This window comes from Glycine soja, chromosome 14 (assembly GCF_004193775.1).
Source record: "Glycine soja cultivar W05 chromosome 14, ASM419377v2, whole genome shotgun sequence".
Lineage (NCBI taxonomy): Eukaryota > Viridiplantae > Streptophyta > Magnoliopsida > Fabales > Fabaceae > Glycine > Glycine soja.
Window position 1 is genome coordinate 49,264,822 of NC_041015.1, and position 19,861 is coordinate 49,284,682.

Consider the following 19,861-nt stretch of genomic DNA (forward strand, 5'->3'; position numbering starts at 1 on the left):
TAGGAGAGACACGAATATATTCATAAAATTTGCCTAGTGTGGGTGCAAAAAGAAAATTTGGGATAATGTTGCTGTGCTGGCGATGTGGTTATAATAATGCTGGGGGTGTCCTATTCAATTTTGAAAGGGAATGTAGTTAGAAGGTCTTGACAGATGCATAATTGCATGCTTCTTTATTTGAGGCTTTTGTTTTGTTTATTTTAAAATATGACTGCAACTTAATATTATTGATCGATCTACGCTGCAAGTTTTGGTTGGATTATTTCTTGAATAATGTACGTTATATAATGTATTTGGCTATATTCGCCTCAAAGTTACAGAAATATGTTGTCAAAAAGAGAGAGAGAGAGAGATTCTCGTAGAGATGGGATATGTATTCTCTAGTGTTGTGACTCCTTTTCTGGCAAGTAATTAGTTATTTAGAGATTATTATAGATTTATATTGATGTACAGAAAATTTCATATCAGACTCTAATCCAAAATTTTAAGACTAAGATCTATGAATCTTCTATTTATTTATATGATATTCAATTTTTTCATTTCTATCCGACGATGTGAGATTTCATCTCACACTACTCTAAATATATTAATCATGTACCATGTGCTGGATGCATTGGATATCCCATACCCTGAGTTAAGTTGCACAATATGAAAAGATATAAGATTCTTTGGATGATTAAGAAAGAAGAAAAAAAAAGAAAGATTACAAGTTTAATCCTCACTCCTAACAAACTAATAATATATTAACATTTGTGGGTAGAATAAAAAGTTACAAACCGGATTTTCCTGCTTCTAATGCCTTATTTATTCCAGGGTATAGGTGTGTTATTAGCTTTCATTCACTTTCACAATTGACTGGTCATTATGTGCTCATCATGTCGAAATGGTAAATGATGATACATTGTGTTGTCTTCTTCGCACGGACTGAGTCAGTGCATAGAATGTAGAACACAAATTAGACGAAGAAGGAAAATGTGTTGCTCAAAGTGGCAAACTAGTCACATATATGAGGTTGTGGCAGTGGCAATCGTAATTAATTTGAGAAAGATAAAAATTGATTCACAATATTAATACATACATAGTGTATATATATAAATACATTTTAAGTGCGGTCAGTTAACTACTTTTTAACATCATGACTCGAAGTCTTTATCCTAACCACACAAATCAAAACAGCAAATAGAAAAAAAAAAAAAAAAGAATAACATTCAAAATTTGATAACGATAAAAATTATATCCTTTGTTTTGAGTCCACTAAAAAAATTCACAAAATATAATGTATATATACCTTTTTAATATACATTATATTTTTGAAACATTTCTGATAGGATCTTCTTTTATTACAGTATTAATATTTCAGTAAAAACTGGAATATTTATTTTTGAAACGTTTCTAATAGGATCTTCTTTTATTACATAGTAGTTGATAGTGGTAGAAGTAGTAAAAAAAGAAAATGACTATCTATTAGACCCAACAAAAACGCTTCACACTTGTAGAAAACACATTCATGGGTTGTAAAACATGTTGCCACACTTGCACAACCACCTCAGTGGGTAGTACGTACCACCCTCATTATGCACTGAGCACAGAATTGGTTTGCATGGTGTACACTTACAACACTTGGAGTGACAAGTCGGTGGCACTGACCCAGGCCCACTTAGAATTCCCCTGGACAAGCCCAAGTTCATTGAGGAGACCTCTATTTTACCTTTAGACACCAAGCTTTGTCCAATGTTTCCCTTAAGTTCCTGACCAACAATCATAATTAAGTAATAATTAACCAATAATAAGTGCTAAATTAAGATAACTATAGTAGTAATATCCTTTCTTTTCATCCAGCATCAATCAAATTAACATATTATCAATTTTTTTTTTAAAAAACAACTCAAAATAATAATAAATATTTAACTATTCATAAAATAACCATTAATTAAAAATAATAATCTTGAAGTTGAATCCATATGTTTTCTAGTATGGTTTGGTTGTGGTAACATAGGGTTTGTGTTTGTGTGTGTACAAAACGAGGCTAAAGTTCACTCTTAAGAAAATCATTCGACCATAATATTGTGTTTGCGGCAAAAACGTTGGGCATTGCACACTGACTAAAATCTAATAATTATGTTCATCAAGCTACCATTGGAGTTAGACTTAGGTAGGTTAATTTTAATTAGTTATGTGATGCAGTATTTTTAAAAAAAAAAATAAATGCTACATGAAATAATAAGCACCAAGGTCATGTAAATATAATAAGAAATTAAAGCATGTGTATAGGCAGAGAATATACAACCAAATTATACCTCAAAATCAATATCAGCATTGGCAAGCATGGGACACCTAGTATCTGCAATGAACAAAAAAAAAAATAGATGATGACGTTATAAACTTACCATATTGTGGTATTAAATAGAATTAGAGAAGTGAATACTTTATATAGGAGAAAGTGTGAGAAATTAGTAGTGTGTTGAAGAATTGGATACCTAGACATGGAATGGAGGAGGCAATAGTAATACTGCAAAAAGCCAGTGTGCAAATTAAGAACAAGAAAAAGGAGACATTGCACAAAAGATGTGTTTTGTTCACAAGGGTAATGGTATTTCTCTTGCTCTCCATGATCAAAAAGAGAATTCGTTCACAAAAATAACCTAAAGAAACAAGATGAGACAAAAGTATCTGATTGACTATATTAGAACATTTTAATGAGTATTTATTAAAATTGAATTGTTTTAAATATGATACCAAAGTGAGACAATTTTGACTTTATGCTAACCCGGTCAACAATCTAAATAGTCTCATTTTAGTAATATGTTTGAAAACAATCCTATTTTACTAAATAGTTACTAAAAATGTGCTAATATGGTCAATCAACCATTAAATACTTGTTTAAATATAAATACAAAAAAGTATAAAATAAGAAATATTTTAAAAAAAGTTAATATAAGGTTATTTTATTAATTATTAAAATATAAATCAAATATAAATCCAGTCCTTTAAAATGTTTAGTTCTGAAAATATTAAAATGTTAAAAAAACAATTCAATTTTTCAAATAAATGTAAGTAAGCAAAATTTTAAGAGGTGCATTCCAAAAAATAATGGAATGTATTTCTTGAATTTTAAAGAATTCTACTAGTATTATATATAATGAGAGGTTAGGTGGAGGGATGAAACATATAAAGTCCTCTAAATCACATTCATGATTAGATAGTTGTTCATCATTATTATAAGAATTCGACTTTGTAATTAATGAGAGAAAATGTCACCCTAAGTGAAAGAGGGAGTCATGTGAAGGAAGAAGAATTCTAAGTAAAAGAAATGTGAGTTTACTAGATGAAAAGTCTAATATTATTTTGGATAATGTTCAAAATGAATAAATTAATTTTTACATAAACACATTGAGTATATAATGCTAGTAATTTATTACATAGTTAGTTACTAGAGTAATTAACTTGTAACTAACTAAATCAATAACCAACTAAACTAATCTATATCTCTAATACCCCTAGGAAGTTGTTAAAAATACTTCTAGCTTGGAGAAGATAATTCATTACCATCAAAGGAAATGAGAATAAAGTTTAAAAAATTAAAATATAGCTAAATATGTAACAAATACATCGACTAAAATAGAAATATATATAGAAACAAATCAAAATGTGGGTGCGATCATGGTACATAACTCCTAAAAATCTTCGATCAACATTGGTTTTCTCAATCTTCTTTCAAGAGTCCAAAGCAAACATCAATACTTAATCATAAAGCAAAATCAACAACAAGATCATTTGACAGAAGCTCAAATCATCAATCCATGAAACTATCAAAATTTAACCACGAAGTATAAACTATATCTCAAAGTTTAACCACTTGACAAAAATAGCAAGGCTTAACCATTAAGAGCAAGTCAAAATCAATAATTCAATGTTTAACCATCCATGGCAAAAGTTCAAACAATGCTTAATCACCATGTACATGAATGCATTAAACCTTATATAACTAATGAGCAAAATCAGTTTTTACATGAATAGATTGAACCTTATATAACTAATGTTAATAATTTGTTACATAATGAGTTACAAAAGTAACTAACATGTAACTAACTAAATTAATAACTAACTTGTAACTAACTAAACTAATCTATATTTTTAATAGGTAAATCTCCAACATAAAGAAAGAAATCTAATGGTATCTTGGAAGGGATGAAGAAGGTTTAGTCGCAAAAGTTATTTTGCTAAAAGAATAACTAAGTCACTGCATTCTGAAGGAAGATTCTTATCGGAAACAATGGGAGAAAATGCACTGGCTCCAAGAGGGAAATACCAACTCGAAATACTTTCATGCAATGGCTTCAACAAGAAAAAAAAATCAATTGTATCAACGAGCTGCAAAATGCATAGGGGGAGATGGTCGTTGGTGATCAACAAGGGATGGAAGCGGTGGCCCATGATTATTTTAATGATCTCTTTAGCCCTTCCCAATGAGCTAATCATCAGGTTTTAAACGTTACTCAAGCTGTTGTTTCTGATGAATTAAATCATATGCTCACTGCTTCGTTTGAAAAAGATGAATTCAAGGAAGCTTTATTTCATATGAACCCTGAAAACACTTCAGGGCTTGATGGTCTTAATGCAGCGTTTTATAGAAGATTCTGGAATTTATGTGGTGATGAGATTTTCAAAGCTTGATGTTCTGGGTTAGTTTTAGGTACCTTATCGGAAAGAATCAATGATACTTCAATTGTTCTTATTCCAAAATGTGATAATCCGAAGAAAAATGGAGGACTTCAGACCGATTGCATAGTGTAATGTTATTTTAAAAAAATTGTCTAAGTCTCTTGCTAATAGACCAAATTGGTGAAGAGCAGTCAACCTTTGTTGAGGGCAGGACCATTATGGATAATGTACGTTCTTATGGCTTCGGAGGTTATCCACTACCTTAGAAGTAAATGCAATGGAGGTCGTGGTGAATTGGTTCTAAAGGTTGATATTAGTAAAGCCTACGATAGAGTTTATTGGGGGCTACCTTAGAGCTATTATGATCAAAATGGGTTTCAATCACGATTGGGTAAAAATGGATTATGTTGTGTGTGTGCAGTATAAGGTCAAAGTTAATCATGATCTGATAGGACCCATTAACCCAAGACTAGGGTTAAGGTAAAGAGATCCATTGTGTCCTTACCTTTTCTTCTTATGTGCTAAAAGATTAAGTGCTCTTCAAAGCTAGATACTTCCCAATGTTATAGCAGTCTTCTGTAGAGCAATTGGAGGCTAGCTCAAGATTCTTGACAATTCCAGCAGTTTTATTGCTCTCCAACTGATAATGTTTTGGTTTGGCAAAAACCTTCCTCAGGCTTTGTCAAATGCAATTCGGATGCTACAATATTTGAAGAGCCAAATATAATGGCCTTCGAGTTATGTTTGCGTGATGAATTTGGGAACTTTCTGATAGCTAAAACAAGTTATTGGAATTATCAAGTTTTGGTGCAGGAAGTGAAGCATTTGCTTTGTTGCAAGCGATGAAGATGTTGGCTCAACTACCCTATTACATGGTGATATTCGAGACCAACAGCAAGCAATTTGTGGATCACTTACAGAGAGCGGAATCATCATTCAACAAATAAGAATTTTTTTGCACCAGCATAGTGGCTTCCAAGTAAGATTTGTGTGCCATAATGCTAATAGTGTGGCTCACTTACTAGCTAGATTTGCTGTACAGAATCATGAAAATAATGTTTTCCATAGTATCCCTCTTTGTATTGATCATATTATTGCAATGGAAAAGTGATGATTCTCTTCTGTAAAATATATATATATATATATATATATATATATATATATATATATTAATAACAGTTAATGTTGTGTCAAGTAAACATTGATTAAAACCATAATAATTCCTAACCGATTAATAATTTATCAACCTTGACAGAACCATGGTGGCAACAGATGGTTTCAAAAGTATACTGTACTCTTTCAATTTTGGACCGCTTGAGTTTGTACATAGAAATGAATAGAAAAGTCCAACAGCAGAGACAATGAAAGTACTGCAGCGTGTCCATTTGCCATTAATTAAAAACAACACTATCTCACCAATCACCAACTTTTGAATGTGACTGAACCTGATAATTTCATGGAGCTGAAGAATCGTCCTTTCAATTCACATGGCATATTAGATTTTCTGATAAAAACATTGATTCTACATCAAAATATCTTAAAATAACACTTTGTTTTAATTAGTACTCCTATAATTGTAATGTTTTTTTGGTATAATTTGTGAATGTAACTTGGTGCTGGGATCCATCCAAATTTCTTAATGTTTAAAACTGTGAATATATTGTTTAACCAAAAAATAAAATAAAAAATTGTAAGTATATTTCAATGACCATAGACTAGCCAAAAACTATAATACATGGGTATCTTAAATCTGTCATTTTATATGGTTTAGATTTTTTTACAAATGATAATCATATATGAGCCGAATTGTAATATTCAATAGTTTTCCATGATTTTGATTTTGTTTCTTACAGGCTATATACCAATGGTAATGTTTCCAACTATAAATCACGAACTGGTATGTGTATGTCGATCCCATTCTAGTTATTCTCTAAAATTTTGTTTTGTGAGCTTTGAAAGTGATCAATAAATGAATAATTTATAAATGTTTAGAAAAATAACTTGAGCAATGCTTATTCAGTAAATTTTTGTCACACAAGTATTTTATATAATAAATTTGATCACAAAATTTATAAAAATAAGAATTTACATTAATAAGTTACATCCAGAAACTTGTTGAAAATAGTTAAAAAGGAGTAACAAATATCATAAGTAATTTTCTTAAGATAAAATAAGATCCCTTCCGCTTAAAATGTTCAAATGCAAGTTTCTTGTTTTATTTGGGGTTCAAAAGAATCCAAAGAAAACAATTATAATAATAGGTACATAAACCACAAATAATCTACAAATGCATTTTTGTGCAGAATTCATAATCATTTTACTAATTGTCGCTTTGCACCACGAGAAACATTAGGGCGAATTAACTTGTTTAAAAAAAAATCATTGTTTTCATAATTTTTTACAAGAACCAATAAAACCATTACTTTTAGAAAAATAAAGCGAAGCAAAAAGTATACTTTACACATAAGCATCATAAAAATATACATCATTAACTTGCAATGCACCCTTGGTCACACAAGTGTTCCAAATCCATTTGTGCCCCCACTTCACAATGGCCAGCCAATATTACATTTCGGCCATAACACATTTCAATTTTCAAACCTCCACCTGCCTATTTTTTTTCAATTTTATTTAAAATTAGGAATTAAAAAGAAGAGAGAGAGAAAAAAATAATAACCCCTAATCATGAATCACCGGCAACCGGCTGCGCCAAAGTTGTTCCATCCCGATCCGACGTCGTACTGCTACTCGCAGCACACAAACACGGCCTCAGCTTATTCCTCCACACATCCCTAAAAACCCCACCATCCCCATCCCTTCTTCTAACCTCCACCACAACCAGCTCTCCCGGTAACCGGTACACCTCCACCAAAGCAGCGAAATTACCCCCACACCCCTCCAACTCCACCCCACACTCCTTCCTCATCCTCACCACAACCCCCTCCTTCTCCGCCGCCGCCACCAGCATCTCCACCACCTTCTCCGGCGACTCCCTGAGCAAAAACCTCTCCCCCTCCTCCACCCCACACGACGAATCAAACAACCCAGAAAGATTCAACCCCGTAGAAAACGAAATTATATCAAAAGCATTCAAATCCTTGACACCCTCACCCTCACTCTTCCACTCCAAACCCAAATCCCCAAACTTTACCTCTTTATACCCCTTCTTAAACCACGTGTCCTTCATGATCTCATCAACGGTTATTCTCGTATCAGGATTCGTATCCAACAACCTCGTCAGAATCCTCCTTAACTCCATCGAAAACCACCTCGGACACCGAAACTCCCCTTTGTAAATCTTCTTATACATAACCATCAAATTAGGATCATTAAACGGAAGATACCCAGCGACAAGAACAAAGAGGATAATCCCACATGACCAAACATCAACCTTCGCCCCATCGTAACCCTTCTTCGCGAGAATCTCGGGTGCCACGTAAGCAGGGGTCCCACACAGCGTGTGAAGCAACCCGTCCACCCCTATCTGGTCCTTCACCGCGCTGAGTCCAAAGTCGGAGACTTTAAGGTTGCCCTGCTCGTCCAGCAGGAGATTCTCCGGCTTCAGGTCGCGGTGGAAAACGCCGCGCGCGTGGCAGTACCCGACGGCGGAGATGAGCTGCTGAAAATACCGTCTCGCGAGATCTTCGCTGAATCGGCTCTTCGCGATTCTCGCGAAGAGCTCGCCGCCCTTCGCGAATTCCAAGATAAAGTAGATCTTCGTTTTTGTAGCGAGCACTTCGTGGAGTTTCACGATGTTTGGGTGGTGGAGGCGGCTCATGATGGAAATCTCGCGTTTCACGTTGGAAGCTAACCCTGACGAGTTTAGTTTCTTTTTGCTTATGACTTTAACCGCCACGCTCTGCCCAGTCTCGGTGTTGCGCGCGTGGTACACCTTCGCGAACGCGCCGCATCCTAGGAGCCTTCCAACCTCGTATTTTCCAAACAGGGCGGTGTTGTTCTCCTCCTCCGCCGCCGCCGTCGCCGCCGCGTTTTCGGTTTCTGGCATTGGTTTTCTTACTTCTTCGGCGACCGTGCTCTCGTGAGAGAGAACACGATCGGTTTGGGAAATTGAGGGTTAATGTGAGTTGGTTTAAATAGGATCAGGGAAATTGAGAGGAAATTGTGGGTTGGGGGAAGCGAAGCAAGAAACGTAATTTTGAATGAATTGGTTTAAAGGTTGTTCTTTGCTGGCTTAAGTTGCTTCTGTTTGAGAAGTTTCAGGAAACAACAACGGCGTTGGAGAATCGCGTTATGGTTTATAAGTTGGTGCTGATAATTTGTTGAACTTGGTCTAGTAAGTTTCGGGGTAGGCTATTTATTTGGTGATTATTTAATCATATAATGGGTTTGGATAGAGAAATATTGAAAAAAAAAACTAAAAAAAATGACGAAAAATGACGAGAGAATGAAAACTGAAAAGAAAAGATGAAGGTTGCTGCATCTTACGCGTGATGACGGCGAGGGGGTTGAACTTTGAAGAGTGCTTGGTGGGAACGTGATTCCCCTTTTTTTGCTGGTGTTGATTGTGGCCATACACGTGGTGGAAGGTGATTGCGATATGAGATTCATTATTGATTATTGCAATAGGATATGCCACGGGACGGTGCCGTTTTATTGAAAAAAATTACAGAAGAGTTGATTTTTCTTGGCTCAAAAAAAAAAAATATGATTTTTCTCTTGTACAGTTGTCCTCGTTGAGATTGACCTATACTTAGTTGAGACTTTTCTTTTTTTTTGGTTATTATACTTAGTTGAGAATTGAGATTACTTGTAAGGAATAAAAAAACGGTTTACCTATGTTTATGGACTTTTTCCATAAAAATATAATAATACTTTTTAATCTTCACAAATATTTTATTTATTTTAAATGTATCTCTTTAATAAAAAATATTTTTTTTTACTTTTTTAGCATTGCATAAAATGGAAAGATGTGTGATTTTCATAATTTTTAAAAAAATATTTACAAGCAAATTAATTTTTAAACTTAATTCGATCAAATAGATATTTTTATCATTATATTATTCTACATGGGATTTCTTTTTCTCCTCTATTTTTTTAGTTTTATTTGCATTCTAACAAAAATTATGCATAAAAAAATTGATAAAAATATATAATCGATATTTATACTAATGAAATATGTAGCTTAAATTCTCAATTGTCATAACATTTAAAAATTATTATTATAATAAATTAAATTATCAAACGAGTAATATAACTATCAATTTAATATATAGTATTTGTTAATATTTTATGTACGTTCAACCATTTAATTAAAAATTTAGAAAATATATTTAATTATTTAATTAAAAATATTATGCAAACTAAGAATAACAAATAAACTCATACCCATAAATATTTATGAATAAAATTCGTAATAGATACAAAGTAGTTTTATCTGTTAATATCAAAATACTTACATATTCTTTATTTATTTACCAAATTTAAATACGTAAATATTATATATATATATATATATATATATATATATATATTATCTGTAATCATGTTTTGGATTATGATTTTATTTGGAATTATATTTTCAGTATATTTTAGAGAATAATTTTTAAATAATTTTATTTAGAGTTCACAATATTTATTCATTTACAATTATTCATGAACATTTTTAATCATGTAAATTATAGAATATTTAAATAACTTTAATTTAACAATTATAATTATTTCTTCAAAAAATATTAAAATAAAAAATTTATTAAAATATTTTTAAACTAATTTTTATTTTTACAAAAATATCACATGAGTATTCGCGGATATCCAAGTCCACAAATATCCACTTAATGTGTATCGTGCAAGCGCATGACAAATAATAACTATCATTGTCATCCATGTGAACAATCTCACGTGCATTAGGTTATATATTTTTACATATATACTAACATATATAAGTTCTTAAAATTAATTCATAAATATATTATAAAAAATAATAAATTATAAACTTAAGCACACAGGATATTAAACTAGTATCGTTTATAAAACATAATCATAGTCATAAAACATCACACAAATTAACCTGTCGTTGCCGGATGTTACAATTTGATAGAAAGGATGATAACTACATTGTTTTTAAAGAAATTAAGGGTCCAGATTGAATTGTTTTGAAAATTAATGAACTAAATTAAACTGTTTATTAATAATAGGATAAAATAAATAATAAATAGTAAGACCAAATAAATAATTATGCTTTACACTTTACAAATAGGATAGTAATTAAATTAAAATCTCATTGTAAGATTTTACAAATCATAATTATAATCATAAAACATCACAAAAATTAAAATTTTATTTAAATATCTTTTAAAGAACATAATCTTTTAGCAAATAAAGAGCTGATCACTTTTTGTTGTTGAATAAATGAATGTGATCTATCTCCAAGGAATATGATATTTTTTTATCAATTAAAAAATATAATTTATCTTTTAGCAAATAAAGATTAAAAACACATGATATTATTTTATGAATTAAATATTATCTGTTTTTATGGATATGCACATAATGACAGATTTGCTTGCTCAGGCTTTGAGATTTTATGGACAGTGTGGAAAATTGTCCATGGGGTATAATGAGTTTAGCTTTACCAGTGTGTTTGATTGTTTTTGTGAAGAAGGGAAAGAGAAAGAAGAGAGAAGAGAAGCTTAAGGAAAAAAATTGTATCTTAAAATATTTGTCAAATTTACTAGTGTTTGTTAGTAAATTCCAGGTTTAAAGCTTTTTAAAATCATCTAAAACTTAACTTTTTTTAACTATGTTTTATTTATATATATATATAAAAAAAAAAGTTTTGGCCAAATTTATATAACAAATAAGCCCAACTTATCTTAGGTTTGATGTAAGCTGAATCACAAAGTTTCATTGAGAAATTTAATCTATTTCTTTCCTAATCTAATCCTTTCCTTACTTTTAAAGTAAGCAACATCTTAAACGCATCAACGTCCTTTGTAGTTCTTTTCAAAACAAAAAACAAAAAAAAAAAGCGTCCTTTGTAGTTAAAATTTGGATTTCACAAATCTAATTAAACCCTGAATAATGTTTCATTACTTATTAAAATTAAGACTGTGTTCAGAAATTTTAAGAATTTGGACAAATTTTATATTTGAATCCTACTTAACAACTCATCAATTTTTATTTTTTTTCTTCCATCTTTTTTAGCTGAAAATTCATTAAATAAAATTTAAGTAGTATTTTAGTCTATGTAAATTGTAATGCAAGGGATAAATATTAATTTTGTATGAGTCAAATTTATCATGAATAAATACTCTTGAATATATAAATTATATTATAACTAAAATTTATAATATATAAATAATTTTTAAGATATATATTATATTTTTTATTTATGATAAAAAATTATATAAGATTATTTTTAATTATAAAAAATTTATTTTAAAATATTAAAATAATGAAAGACGCGGCCCTTCAATCATTACATTTTACGACTGTAGTTAATTTTCCGAATGGTTTCTATACCTTTCAATCCAAACCTTCGCGTTTAAGACTATATTTTACATACTTTTTCCTCCAAAGAAAGTACACTATATATTAAGGATACATAATTATTAAGTTAAAAAATTAAAATTAAAATTCCATATAACTATAAGTCTCTTCACAAAACAAAAATTAAATTTATAAACAATATTATTTATTAAGTCCTAGAGTCTTTTCTAACATAGTATATAATTATTAATTTATTTTTAATATAAAAATTTTATTACAAAAAATTAATGTTAATCATTGATGGGATTGCATTTAGTCATAAAATTATTTGTTTTAATATAAAAAATTTATCACAAAAAATTAATGTTAATCATTGATGGGATTGCATTCAGTCATAAAATTATTTACTAATAAGATTAAAATTTATTGAGAAACACATGATCATCTAAAATAAATTAGTGATTATGTATTTGAGTTTTGATCATTTAATTATGTAAAACGTTATACTATCAAAGAGTTTTAAGGATCAAATTGAGTATACGGAACTGCAAAGAGTACAATGGAATAACATGCATGAGGTAAATAATGAAAGGCTCGATCTTTTAAGCATTACATTACGTGTTGCAATTAGTTTCCCAAATGCTTCCTTTGTGTTTAAGAATATATTCCTCAAAAGAAAGTACGTTATTATTTTCTCGAGGATAGAAACAGTAGGTGGCAAGCTCTGGGGACCATTATCCTCCCTTAATTTAAACATTCTATACTCATAAATATTTATAAACTTAATTAGAATGTAGTTGCAATATAGAGATTTTTTATATTCTCAATTTGTCCTTACATCGTAGATTAATACTGTAGTTAAATTTTTATTTTTTTATTAAAATATTTAAAAGTCATATATAATAATTTTTAATTGACTAATAATGTAGAAATTTTTAGGCTAACAATGTATTGAAATTAAGTTTAATATTTATGACGGTAAGTTTTTAGTTTAAATGTTTTTATAATTTTATTTCAGTTTAATCTTTTTATAACAAAAAATAATATTTATCAATGATGAAATTTTATTCAGTAAGAAAGTTATTCACATAAGAGTATAACAAATAATTTTCTTAATCATACTAGTGTAAGAATCCTTGTAATGTACGAATGTTAAATTTGTTATATTTTTTAATTTATAAAATATCTATTAGTATATGTATATATATATGGATATTAATTAATGTCAATTCAAATAATTTTACATTTACACATCTTATCACTATAATTTATAAATTGTGTTTAAAAAAGATTGTTTTCATAAATATATTCTCATTTATATAACTTCACACACACACATATATTAAAGAAGTGTGGTTATATATTGTAAAAATGTGGTTATATATTGAATAACTATATATGCACAATCACCTCTTGTAAATTTTAAGGAATATTAAAACTTAAACTAACAAAAACAAAAAGTGGATTTGGATATATAATTTAATTTAAGAGTTGACAAAGTTATGGGCTTGAAAAATAACTTCTAACTCTAATTCTATTTTCTTTATAAAATATATTTTATATTTAATTTTTTAATATTTAATAAGCATATTTAGTTTAACTTCTCATTTCCTATTTTCTAAAAATGAAACTGTTGAAAATGTGTTTGCTTTAACTGCTTTGAGTAAAAGTTCATACAATGTTTTTTATACAAGTTTAAAAAAAAGTTGAATAATACAAACATATTTATATGTTTATTAATGAATAAATAAATTTATATAATATATATCGTCAACAATATCAATTTTTTGTATTTTTTATTTTAAAAAACAATTAAATAAATATAAAAGGATGTATGCTATATATGTTAATTATTATTAACAGAATAAAGTCAAAATATCAGTGTGCCAAAAATTAACATATATATTGAAGACAAATATAAATTAGATATTAAACACAATTATCATTGTGCCAATATTTTAGAGTTTGATGACCGTATCTATCCTTTGATATAAGCTACTTGCTTTTGTTGCGTGCAGAATAGGATAACCTAGGAGTAGTAGGGCACAATAATCTTCAAAATCATCTAGGTTGCCTTCAGCTTATTCTACGTGTACCTAAATGTAATTAATATTAATACTATATGAAAGTACTAATGTACTATATCCTCCTATTAATTATCTTACAAATTATTTTACCTACATGTTTTTTTTAAGTGCTAGATATAGCTTGTTATAACTTATAACCATAAGACATTATTTGATCTCGATTTTTTTTTTTTTTTACTTTTTTTTCCTTTTATAATTCTATATCCCTACATTTAACTAAACATATATAATTAATAAAAATCACCAAGCGCCATAATTAATTTGCATGAAATTATTTCAACTAGGTATTTCAACTTAACCTAGTAATTGTGATCGCTTCAATCACATTTTCCTGTAATTATATGCAAAGTAAATGTTTTTTTACTCACCATAATCGCAATTTAAAATCTTAGGTGAGAATTGATATTCCATTACGTTCAAACTAGATCCTACCTAATTATTAAGTCTTTCTTCTTAAGTATTGTTCCTTCCCGTAAAATCTAATGGATTCTTTCTTTTCTAAAAGATTGTTGAAATAATGTTTTCCTTACTTTCCAAAATTTTTTTCTGTAGTGGATTTTCAATATCTTCTATAGGTCATTTCTTTTTTTAGATATCTTCTATAAGTCATGTAATTAACATTCCTTGTTGGCTACCTTTAGATTGACTGAAGCTAGAGGAATGTACTGGAGTTGTATGACATATATAATTACTTAGTTAGTGGACATATAAGCAATTGATTCGTTATATTATCTACTAATAAGCTCGATCAGTATAATTGGTATAAAAAGTTGCAATTAACTCATATACATGTTTTAATATTCTAATAATAATCAAGGTGTTATTATATAATCAAACACCATAAACCACATGATATCTTAGTCATGAGATGACAAAACCAAACTTATCAGGAGCTGCATGGTGCGGGGAATGACTGCAGTGCAAACAGGACACTGTGGTTAAATTGGAAACAAAACGTTGCAATCTGGCAGCGGAAATTCACGTGTGTGAATAGTGATGAACACGCTGGAACGTACCAAACACTGCCTTAATCATGTGAGCCATGCAAGGCACGTTATGCCAAACACGTGGACCCAAAATCATTTAAGATGGTCTTCATGCCACGTGAAGGTGCTACATTGTAACAAACACGCGTCCATTTCATCACCTTTTTTTTAATAGACTCCATTGTCCATTATGTTATTCCATTATGTCGTTAGTTTTAGATTTTGGTATAGAGTAATAAGTAGGACTAAAATGGATTCAAACTCGTTTTTATCATTTCTTTTATCAATAGAAATATCCTGTGGCGGACCTACCTTGGTTTTAGAGGCTGTATTTGCATCTCTTCATTTTTTTAAATTTACAAAATTTATAAATAAAATTTTATATTTTTATATTTTATTTTATCTATATTTATATAATTGAATTCGCTAATTTTATTTTTTTATAATTTGTTCGTACTAAATTAACTTAGGTTCTTGAATTCGCCACCAAAAATATCTCATTCTGTCGTTAGTTTTAGATTTTGGTATAAAGTATGTACTATGTTTCGTGTTGCTGAAATTCAAAAGGACAAATTAAATATCACGAGTTTTTTGTTGAAAATGTAATTTAATTATATTAAATTTCATTTATATATTTTTTATTTATATTCGTTTGTTTTATATGTTAATTATTACTTTTTAGTTAATTATTTAATATCAAAAATTTTCATTTGATTCTTCTAAATATCCAGAGTTATTTAGTTGATTTTTTATTTTTTAACAGTAATTTAGTTCTCTGACTTAATTAATTTTATCCGTTAATAATCACTTTTGTAGATTTAGCTAGCGCTTCTAAATTAGGAAGAAATATTATAAAAAAAAATATAACTGTAATCATTGTCTAAAAAATTAATGATTGAAAATTAAAAACTTTAACTTTATAATTGTTATCAATATACATTTATTTTATCACAATTTTAATCATTAATTTTCTAATCAGTAGTTAAAACTATACATTAGTTTATTCTTGCTTTGAAGTAATTAAGGAGAAGTATACATGGATACAAATATATCAATTGTTAATTTGAATTAAAATATTTATTGTACTTAAATTTCCTTATATTAATAATGAACATACTTTTTTTTAATCTTACACATGGTTTTTTTTTTAAAAAATAAAATTAATATAAATACATTCTTACTTCATTGGGGTACTTTTTAATTTTCGTTCTAGAAGAATTAAATTTCTTTAAGCTTATTTTTATAATTGCTTTAATGAAGAGAGTAAGAGCACCTATAAACCACACAATTACTGAAATTTGATGGGTGTATCATTTACGAACGCCACTCTTTAGTCAAAGACGTGTGCTAACTGAACAGTGCCCACTCTCCAACTCAATAATTTGAAGAAAATATAATCAGTTGTTGAAAGTGATAGACATTAGCAGATTAATTTTGAAAATAATTTTTAAAACTTAATAGATTTTGGATGAGAAGTTAATTGTTGAGTAGTGTAAATTTATTTTAAATTATAAATAATGACTTAATTTGATTCGTTTATTCCTTACAAAGTGAATTTTCAAAAAGGGCTTAAAATGGTGCATTGGTGAGGGATTGACACATGTAAAAACTTACTTTTTGTGTGGCCCTCTCTTTGGGTGTGTTTTATTTAATGAACTTTTACGTGACTCTCACAACTTATTTAACTAAGTTTATCAGTTATTTTATGATTTTCTCATAATATATTCGAGGATTAATTAAGATTTTAATTTTTAATTTTTTTAGTTCTTAAAATAAAATTTTGAGAGGTTCCTAAGTTTTTTCAAAATTTAGATTTTAGTTTTAGAACAAAAGTTTAACCTGTTAAAACCTTTGAACTTTTTAAAAATTATATTTTTATTCTCTAAAATTTTTAAAAAAATAATTTTTAGTCCTTGAATTAATGAGATTTCAAGGATTAAAAATTAAATTTTAAAAAAAATTAAAAGACTAAAAAGTGAAATTTAAAAATAATTTTAGAACCATAATTGGTGAAGAAATAAAAATTAAATTTTTAAAAAGTTTAACTAATAAAAACTTAGTCAACCTGTACTCAAAAGAGTATGACTAAAGAACCAAAAAAATAAAAATAAAAGAGTATGACTAAAAAATATTCTTGTTAATTTTGTTTTGCAGATCAATCCACAGGTCCTAGGAACTCCATCAGAATTCCAACATCTGGACCTGATAACCTCAACCTACACTCCATATGATGAACACGCATCACCCCTTTCCAATTGCAATGCAACTTCACATTTCTTCCACTCAACAACAATTAATTAAATTCAATACCAAGGACCACCGTAGACGTGGATAAATTGTTTTAATTTAACTAGAAGTATCATGATCAAGTCTCTGATGTGTAGCTGTATTAAACATTTAGAAGGAAAACTTTATCATTTATAATAATTTTATTTGGCTTAAATATGAAAATACATGTGATTTATATAAAAAGAATTTCAATATGGAGGTTGTGAGGTGAAGTTTGATCCTAATCCTATGGCTGGCATTTGAGAAACTTTGAAGACCTTCCATCGGTACGGAGCACACTATATGGTCGCGTGAAGGAATAAAACAACAACATAATTTCTTACCTTTTGGGAAGCTAGGGACAACCCCATTAAAAGTTAGAACTAATTAAAACATGGGGCTGCTATTCACACTATCAATTTTGTTGTTGGCACTACCAACACATGCAAAATTCCTCCTTTGTCCACTCAATTGGTAACGATGGCCCTTTACCCCTAGTTTATTTTGTTATAGGTCTTGTTCAGGGGTTTCTAAGTTTGGGGATGATGTTGAATTTGTGTTGTTGTTGTCAATGGATTTGGGATGGTGACTTTGGAATGTCTGAGAATGGTGAGCCAACAATAGAAATATGATTTTATTGTTGTACACTGTAAAATTAAATCATATTTATGTTACACACATGGGATGTAAAAAAAATAGAAATACAATTCAGTTGTACAATATAAACAACAAAATCATATTTGTTACACATAAGGGGGTAAAAAAATAATAATGGAAATGTAATTCTATTGTACAGTGTGTATAATAGAATCATATTTAACGGAAACACGATTCCATTGCATCTTGTATAGTTGTATAACATAAACGTATTTCTGTTGCGATTTTCTTTTTTCACCCCATTCTAATAACAACTTCCTTAATATACACAATAGATGAGCTTAAGTGTGTGTTTCGGCCTAAAAGAAAAAGGAAAGGAGAGGAATGGGCTTATTGGGCTAATTAGTTATTGGAACAGATTTTTGAATAATTAAGAATTTAAAAACTGCAAGTAAAAAAAATATAATAAAATTATTCTCCTAAATTAAATTAATTTTAAAATTTAAATCACATGGAAATAGATTTATTCTTCACTACGGGCTACGGAGTACAATTTATTGTGTCATTTTTTTAACTCAGTACTATTATTTTTTATCTTAAGTTTCTAAAATTTCAATTATTTTGAGCAATATATATTGGTATTATTACATATATTAATGCAATAACGAAAAAATAATTCCAAGAGAGGGGATGTAAATTATTAATATACGTATGTATATATATATATATATATATATATATATATATATATATATGTATCTTTAAATTGAAAAAAATAATTATTTTTAATAGTAATATCACAACAATAAATTTACTTTGTGTTTAATCAGAAACAAAAAAATCCTTAACAATTGTGAGGATAAATAAGTAAAAAAAAACTATTTTTTTTTGACAAAAAATGCAAAATATATAATTTAAAAAAAATCCAAAAGATGCTTGAATGATTGGATGGATTTAAATTGGGAAAAATAAATTTAAATACTTTTTTTGAATTATCAAATTTGGCGAATCAATCACATTTGATGAACACTCTTAATTTTAATATTAAAATTATAGTTCTAGAGGGTTTTATTTTAATTTAATTATATACTTACATGTGAACTTGTCTTTTTATTTTTGTATCGTTAAATTACAATTATACAGTTTATTAGATCAGACAATATTAATAAAGTAAGTTTTAAATTAATTCCATCAACTAAATTCTATATGCGATTATTAAAATTTTGATTTATGAGTAATTTAATTACCTATATAAATCAATTCTTAAATACATGACTTGCATTTGACACAATTTTATCTTTTAAAAAACATACATAGAAGCCTAAAATAAATTCAACAAAACACCACAACCAAATCTATGATGTAGAAGGAAGTGATGTGTTGTCCAAATTCTGCTTTGAACTTTCAAACAAACTCCATGTTTGTTTATTTATGTATTATTTCGAGTGAACTCCTTTGTCCCATAATTGAAGCATCACCTTCCTAAGGTTGAGTGTGGGTCCTATTTTGCCCAATCTTGGCCTGTTCATGGCTTGTGATCTTGACATTTTCACTTGAGTTACTTTTAGAACCATTTATTGGTCATTTCTTTCGAAAATTGATTTGCTTCACTTAAAGTATGTAGAGTCCATTTCAGATGAAAAACCTATTATAATTTGTTTGTTGATTTATTGTATCCAAATAATTAAAAAACAACAACAACTCATATACAAACATATCGATTTTTCTTTTATTTTTTGACCAAACATACCTTTTTTTTTTTTCTTGAACTTTCACTTTCAAATTTGTAGAGTTTTATAACCTTTATTTATG

At 28.7% G+C, this 19,861-nt stretch overlaps 1 protein-coding gene across 1 annotated transcript; it reads right to left on the reverse strand.

Moving 5' to 3' along the window:
- Window positions 1-7,096: 7,096 nt before the first annotated feature.
- LOC114384923 (CBL-interacting serine/threonine-protein kinase 11-like) lies at window positions 7,097-9,103 on the reverse strand. The gene has a single exon (XM_028344764.1). The coding sequence runs from the start codon at window positions 8,666-8,668 to the stop codon at window positions 7,346-7,348; it is 1,323 nt and encodes a 440-aa protein (XP_028200565.1). The 5' UTR covers window positions 8,669-9,103; the 3' UTR covers window positions 7,097-7,345.
- Window positions 9,104-19,861: the final 10,758 nt, after the last annotated feature.

What these genes read in the sequence shown, in the direction of transcription:
- LOC114384923 (XM_028344764.1), bottom strand. Translation starts at nt 8,668, where the DNA reads ATGCCAGAAACCGAAAACGCGGCGGCGACGGCGGCGGCGGAGGAGGAG.